The sequence below is a fragment of the Gossypium hirsutum genome, chromosome D11 (assembly GCF_007990345.1).
Source record: "Gossypium hirsutum isolate 1008001.06 chromosome D11, Gossypium_hirsutum_v2.1, whole genome shotgun sequence".
NCBI lineage: Eukaryota > Viridiplantae > Streptophyta > Magnoliopsida > Malvales > Malvaceae > Gossypium > Gossypium hirsutum.
Genome location: NC_053447.1, coordinates 61,572,498 through 61,579,677, shown reverse-complemented (window position 1 = coordinate 61,579,677; position 7,180 = coordinate 61,572,498). Strand labels below are relative to the sequence as shown.

General features: G+C 34.9%; 1 protein-coding gene across 2 annotated transcripts; it reads right to left on the bottom strand.

The window, feature by feature from the left end:
- Positions 1–1,262: 1,262 nt before the first annotated feature.
- On the bottom strand, positions 1,263–5,192 carry LOC107927183 (cell cycle checkpoint control protein RAD9A). 2 transcript variants are annotated; one of them, XM_016858211.2, is made up of 10 exons: positions 4,973–5,192; positions 4,474–4,593; positions 4,270–4,378; positions 3,598–3,849; positions 3,416–3,528; positions 3,143–3,207; positions 2,444–2,694; positions 2,222–2,378; positions 1,780–1,823; positions 1,263–1,687 (listed from the first exon to the last, which is right to left on the bottom strand). In XM_016858211.2, exons 1-10 carry the CDS (start codon positions 5,075–5,077, stop codon positions 1,548–1,550), a joined length of 1,356 nt encoding a protein of 451 aa, XP_016713700.1. In that variant the 5' UTR covers positions 5,078–5,192; the 3' UTR covers positions 1,263–1,547. The 2 variants fall into 2 exon arrangements, with proteins under 2 accessions (XP_016713700.1, XP_016713699.1); XM_016858210.2 differs by having other exon boundaries at positions 2,444–2,712; positions 4,973–5,191.
- Between the last annotated feature and the right edge of the window lie 1,988 nt (positions 5,193–7,180).

Below are 7,180 nucleotides of genomic sequence, written 5' to 3'. Positions count from 1 at the left end.
AATCAACATCCATAAACGCAATATCCTAAACCCAGTGCTTAAAACTGTCTAAATCTTGTCTAGATGAATCTGGCAATATCGTATCATCAAATCTAGTACATTATTTATATAGTGTATGCGTATAGATTCAGATATGAATATCAAAATAAAATCTTTTAAATACATATAACAGTAAACATGTTTGAATCAAACAGATACTCTAAACTCGAGTGGCAAAAAGTTCAACAACCATTTCAAGCTTTTTCCAGTAATGGGATTTCCAAATAGTGGATACCATTAGCTTTTAAGGACAAACCTAGAAAGTACTTTAGTGGATATGATAAAGGCAATCCAAGTCAAAACAATCTAAGCATATGGCAGCTCTTTAAATGTCCCGTCCCCCTTGAACCTCAGTGGTCTAATGCTCTTCTCAAAATAAAACACAGTAGTTATTCGCTTAATGCAATGGTCAAAACTACAAATGTCCTTAAGTTCAGAAAACTTTATCAAGGATGAACACCAAAAGTCGAGATCTGAGGTGTTTGCTTCACATTTATAACAGACAATAACTAGCTATAGTGGCTGCAAAGTTTTAATGATGGATAACCCAGGTCCATTCTAGAATCACTTACCAATCCTATATTCTGCTAGTATAACTTTGGGAGCGGGATCAGTTCACCTCATTTACCATTTAAGTTCGGACCACATGCCAATCTAAAAATATCCATTTTTTAGAAAGAGAAATCTTTGATTAGACAATACCATATCAACTGAAACCGACATGCCAATTGTAACGTTAGGTCAAATGTAACGTTGTTTGGTGGATGGAACTAAATGGAAGAGAATATTAACTGATTTTCAGATGATGTGATTTGATGTCTAGTTTGCTTTTCTAAAGTAATTATGAGGAGAATTTTCTTATTCCCTACCAAAAACACTATGAAAATCTGAAGATGGGTCTAGTAAATAGACTGGATTCTGCACTAAGTTGATAAGTTCATAAGCTACAGCACATAAATTGTAATGTTAATGAAGGTTCTAAGCACCATAAAATGAATATTAGTACTCGGTGTCTATTCTATAAAAGCATGGTTATTAGTGAATCGAAAAGTCATCATTAGTTCATTTCAATACCATAAATGGTATTTTTATCTTAAACAGATAAAAGCAAACTGGCAAAAAATAAGACAGATATTATGACACGGTAAAAAATGTTATTCTCCGGCTCCTGATGTTTTGACTAACTTATTGCTATAAGAAAGACTTAACAAACTGAAGGAATCTACATCACCGAATGTTTGAATTGATTGCACTACCCGCAAACATATACACAATCAAATATTAAAAAAATATACTTCTAATAAATTCAGTTTGAAGGATATCAGATTATAGATCCTTCTATGCAAACAGCGGAACAATTATAGGAAAAGAAAAGCTACTGGAATTAGTTCAAGGACAGAAAGCTAAATGAGAAAGAAGGGTATGACTTACAAGAAGACATGCACTTACATTGGAGAAATCAAACAAGTAACACCTAGCATTAAGAGGTATATGTCATTAACCGATTATTACTGTTCTTCATAATATGGTGGTGTTGACTGAACACATAGTTCGTTCTCATCATCCCCATCCTCCTCCTCCTCATTTGCATCTACCCAATTACTCGGATGACGTTGTGATAACCCATGCACATTAATCTGGCTCCTACCTGAGCAGAACAAAGAAAGCGGGGGTATTGTCAATTACATTGGAAGTGAGTAAAACATTATAAAAGTACAAATAACTAGTCTTTTGACTAACCTTGTGCCCCAGCCTCATGGTCCTTTTCTACTTGGTGGCGGGTACTATAGACAGTTAAGAAAGCTCAGTCAAAACAATCAAAAGCAATTCTACTTAAGAGATTCCTGCGGTAGAGTTTATAAGAACTGGAAAATCATCAAAGTTCAGCATTACAGATTTCCAGCAGGAGTATTAAAACAAAATTGCTCGTGATGAAATTTACCATAAATAAGATCCAGTTAAGTCTGTAGATGACTGCTAACAGATTGGGATTTATACTCTGTTCACTAAAGTATTTGTAAAAAATGGAGGTATGCTCGCAGACTGACATTAACACCAATGTGAACTGCACATACATATACATAGTGAAAGAAAAAATACGAGCACGATATGGCCAATAAGAGGACTTAGTGATTAAGCTTAAATAGAGACACAGAATATTTAACAGCAATATTCAGGATACAAACTAGGAGCAGCAGGAACACTTTCTTTAATCGGTGCATCTTTTGTAATATGCATCATGCTAATCCTTTGAATATCCCTCTGTTCACTAGCATTCAAGTTCTGCTGTCCTTTCACTTGCCTTTCTTCAACCTCATTACTGCTTTTTGCTGCACTTCCTGATAACTATAATGCATGAGATTCAGCATGAACACAGCATCATAGAATGATGGTGAATGGTTACCTGAGAGGTCAGACCATATTCTGGTGTGGTCCGATGGATGCTCAGGTACATTTGGCCTAACCCTCTCTTCTTGTGCTTCGGACCCTGTCCTGTGCATTGCCTGATTATGTACAGTCGTAGCAGCTGGTGCAGGTTCAGAGGGATTGCCTTCATGCAGCTGTGATATAAGCATGGTTGCAAGTACAAGTGTGGCATCAAAGTTTGAGCCAGAGCCATCATCTAGGCCAAATTTGGGTGCCAACAAAATCGGCCTGTTTCCAAGTAAGCATCTATTAAAGATCAAACAGACATTTTTGCTTATTGTGACAATGGCCTTTAGCAAGTAGGTAAGACTGATAAAAGCAATCAGTAATTTTCATATCTGTGCATTTTGCTTTGTCCTAGCCGAACTGGTCAAAATTTTGTACACATTTTGGGTTAAGTTTCATAAACTTCTAAAATCCTAATAGTTCATTGGAAATTCAGATAGCTATCTTGTAGCAAATGATTGGTATTAGAAGAAGAATTGATGCAATAAAAACAGATGACACAAACTTGCTATAAGATATGGCTATCTGAATTGCAAATGTTAGGATATAATCACCTGATGATGTGAAATATTTTACATTTCAAAACAAGTTGTTCTATGAGTTGCTAAAAACAGATCTATAATGTTGCACTAATGCATGGAGAACTAAAATCACTAAAAGAATATCTTACTCGCCAGCTTTGTCAAGAAACAAGTGTATGTCAACCTCGCAGCCTTCGCAAAAAGTAAGGAATGCCTGCATTTTAGTTTGTCTTTTCAGGTAACGTAATGCAAACACACCGATGACAACTCATGCTTATGAAAGAGATTCAATGGAAGAATAAAGATTTCCATGTTTTCTTTTCCTTTTTGGCCAGATAAAGATTACCATGATTAAGTTGGATTTATAAAGCAAAGAAAATCAAGTTGCTGCAAAATCTACATTCTGGATCTCGATTAGATACCTTTAATTCCTTCATACTAAAAGTAACATCTACAGGATCTCCAATGTGAGTATACTGCACAAACTCTTCCAAAGGATCTATCCAGAGTTGAGTGTGCAATGTGGAATCATTCTCTACATAGAAAATGGAAAAAGTAAATTCTTTTTTCACGTGAAATAGAAAAAATCAATATTGCTGCGTACCTTTTGTTGGATCTATATAACTTCTAAGCTCAACAGCTTTTCCACCTATTTCACTTGCAGCATCTGAAGGTAAGGACGTTGTCTCAGTTGCAATGATAGTAATTTCCTGAAGTGAAGATTGAAAATTAGCTAGCAATCTGTTTAGATCACGAGGCCTAACTACCAAGTTACTTGGAAATCTTCCCCTATCAAGAGACAAGTGTTGTATGTCTGGTTCAACATTGCAGGTAATCCAATATGATTTTTTCATACCTGTCAAGCATATAAGATGAAAATATTTTTTAAAAAAAATAAATCCATTTATGTGCAACATCAGAAAACTTGTAAGAATGACTCTTTCAAGGGGCAGCTCCCAAGTTTTCATAACTGCCACGTCGAGCAGAAAAACTAGATTTTCATGACTTCCCAGAAAAAATCCAATTTACTTTGGCTTTGTGGCTGGATTAGTGAGCATAAAATTGAACTTGTATATTCATAGGTATTTATAAAAGACAATAAATTGATTGCATCCCAATGCTAAAACTAACAGCACAGCATGGTGACGGTTGCCATACTCAAAAATATAGCAAATTGAGAGATTATTAACATACATGAGAAACCCTTCGTCTCATTCCCATTCCTATATTTGAAGATGAATGAAAAATATATCGGAAAATCAAATAAGCACTTTACCACTATAGCATGCCAAAGCCCACTGTACTTTCGACGCATCAGGATCGGCCAATTTCACAGTCAAGTGATCAATACTTGCAATAGGTGTCCTAAAAACAGAACAAACAGCCTAAAAGCACCAGGTCACTTGAAATGCTACCTTTTCATGATTCATCAAACAAATATTTAGAGAAGCATGGAAGCAGCGAAAGACAAAAACCATACCTTCAAAAGCACACTACACTGCACTTGAGTACCAGAAATTCTATAGGCATCAAAGAAGTTTGGCTTAAACGTAATAGATTGGTAGGCCGACCTTGAAGAATTGAGTGTATGAAGTGCAAGCTGCAAATATTGCTAAGTTTTCAGTCAATTTGTGTTGAATACATATATGGATAAAAATCCCGATATGCAGAATAGGTAGTATAATATTTTGTTTAGTTGCCGAGGAAAATTTCAAAATCTTACAAACAAATATCGAATATCCTTTCTACTACATTGCCGTACAGCAACCAAATCAACGTATCATTTCCCTTCACTTTCCCAATCACCAAACAATACAATACAATAAACCAGCATTTAAGCCCCATCAAAACCCTAATTTAAATGCTTAAACCAACTAAATAAATCACTTAATTCAATTTATTTTGCTTATAAATCAATTGAACTAAAGAGAATAAATTCGGCAGTAGAGAGTAGGAAGGTTATGATAGGGAAAGCGTACCTGAGAAGGAGAAGCTTGGATGACGAGCTCGTTGCCTACACGTGCGAGGCACGTGATCGAACGACTAAAGGTTTTGAGAGCGTTGTCGCTTAGACTCAGCTCCATCGCCTCCTTTTTCTTTCTTAAACTCTGAGTTCCACTGTATGAGAAATTTGAAAATGCCAAACTCAACTCGCTAAACTCGAGTTCAGACTCGGAAAAAGAGAGCGAATTCTGATTTGCGCTTGGCGGGAATAAAAAAAAACAATATATATATTTCTTTTTAATTTTCTTAATAGTTTGATTTTGTGTCGTTCTCATTTTTTTAATATTATTCTTTTTATTTTAATAAAATAGTTTAATTTTCTTTTTCCAGATAAATAAAAAAAGTAATTAGTATGATATATTTTTATAACAATTAATTTTTATATAGAATTTTTAAGTTATAAATTAAATAAAAAATAGCATTTGGATTGATTTGAGTAAACATTATTTTTTAACATGTATTCCATTCGAATACCTCTACTCAAATAATTTTCGATTCCTCATTTTTTCTTATTTAATCTTAGCAGTAACCTTGTGTTTACAATACCAATGAATTTCAGACATCATGTGAGTTTCTTTCTCCACTTAGAGGTTGATTAAATGCTAAAGTTACCTATTTTATATAATTAAATTGGTCAATTTATGAGAATGCACTATTGATTTTTCTATGTTTATATTAAATTTTATACAGGAGTGCAATTTGGGGCTAAATAGAAAAAAAATAAACAATTGGACTAGATTGAATGAAGAAGCAAAAGAAGGGGAGTCGAAATGGAATTTCAAAAATATGTAATTGGCTGAAATTTTCTGATTGACTTAGTAAGAGATTATGTAGGGATTTATTTTGATCATGGGAATATTTTTCCCCAATTTTATGCACTTTCTATGTATAGCGGCTTTAAATTAGGAAAGTTGGCTTAAAGTCACTAGTATAAATAGGTGGTATTATGTTCATTTCAGAAAGCTTTCATCTTTTGAATATAATCTCTCATTCTTTCTCACGAAATTATTTGTTGTCTTTGGTTCCTTTTACTTCCAATTTATTAATTTCTAGCTTGTCACCAACCTACACCACTTACATTTTCATTTTCAAACATTTTTCTCATTCCCAGTAAGCTAAAACCATTTTATACCCAAACAAAATTCCAGCCACATACTTAAACCACCCACTTTTACCCATTTCAACCCTATTTCATTTATCCAACCCTCTCCAGATATGCCCAACTCCCATATGCCCCAAACTTTAGCCAACTAAACCCATTTCAGGTTTATGTTAGTGTTAACATTGTCAAGACCCGTGAGTTACGAACCCGAGCAATTTAACTCCCAAATTCCAGTATTTATTATTTATCGGGATTAAGAGTATGATTTCGTCAACTCACAAAGTCAAATCAACACTAAGTCAAAAAAGACGTCGTTTGAGTTAGTGTGGTTAGACGTACAATTGGAATTCCGAAAGGATCTATTGTCTAATCGGTTTTCCGTGAACACATTGGCGTGCCAAGTGGGGATTGTTGTTTGGTTCCGTCAAGGGAAGTAGTAACCGGATTTAAATGTCCCACGCGGTTGAGGGCATTGGTTCGAGCTAGGCTCTTCTAGAATGTAAAGCTGTTGGAGTTCTAAATCACGAACGTTTCGTAGGTTGTTCGATCGGCAAGGGTTAGTTATAGGACGTTCTATAACTAATTTACACAAGGAAGAGTTGGTGTTCGAGGCGTCCTTGGTAGCTATAACTAGCTTACTGGAAAAGAGGAGTTCATCTAATTTTGAGGATCGGTTCAAAGACGAAAAAACCCGTGCCTAAAGCTGAGCTAAATTTAATTGATTTTCCTTCAAATTTACTTAACTATTTTTCTTATTTAATTGTCTTCAGCTTTTACTTTTTACACATTTTTTCTCTGTTTATTTCAGGTTTCATATTTTATCCCCCCAAACTTCTTGGGCACGACAACTGCTCAGACATAAATCTGGTCGAAAGAGAAATAATTTTCAGTAAACCCAGTCTCTAAGGGATCGACCCTACTCCCTATACTCCTCAAATTTGCAAATTAGGTGTAGGATTATATTGGTGGAATCGACAACCATCAATTTTGGCGTCGTTGCCGGGGACTGGCAACATTTACAATTGTTTAAATCGTCTTCATGACTAGATTTTCATCCGAAGATCTCGTATACGACCCAGAG

Excerpts from the sequence above, each read along its gene's own strand:
- LOC107927183 (XM_016858210.2), bottom strand. The coding sequence starts at position 5,077 with ATGGAGCTGAGTCTAAGCGACAACGCTCTCAAAACCTTTAGTCGTTCG. Across the intron at positions 3,208-3,415 it reads TTAGTATGAAGGAATTAAAG|GCATTCCTTACTTTTTGCGA; the intron begins GTATCTAATCGA and ends ACTAAAATGCAG. Across the intron at positions 1,824-2,221 it reads GTTCCTGCTGCTCCTAGTTT|TACCCGCCACCAAGTAGAAA; the intron begins GTATCCTGAATA and ends AACTGTCTATAG.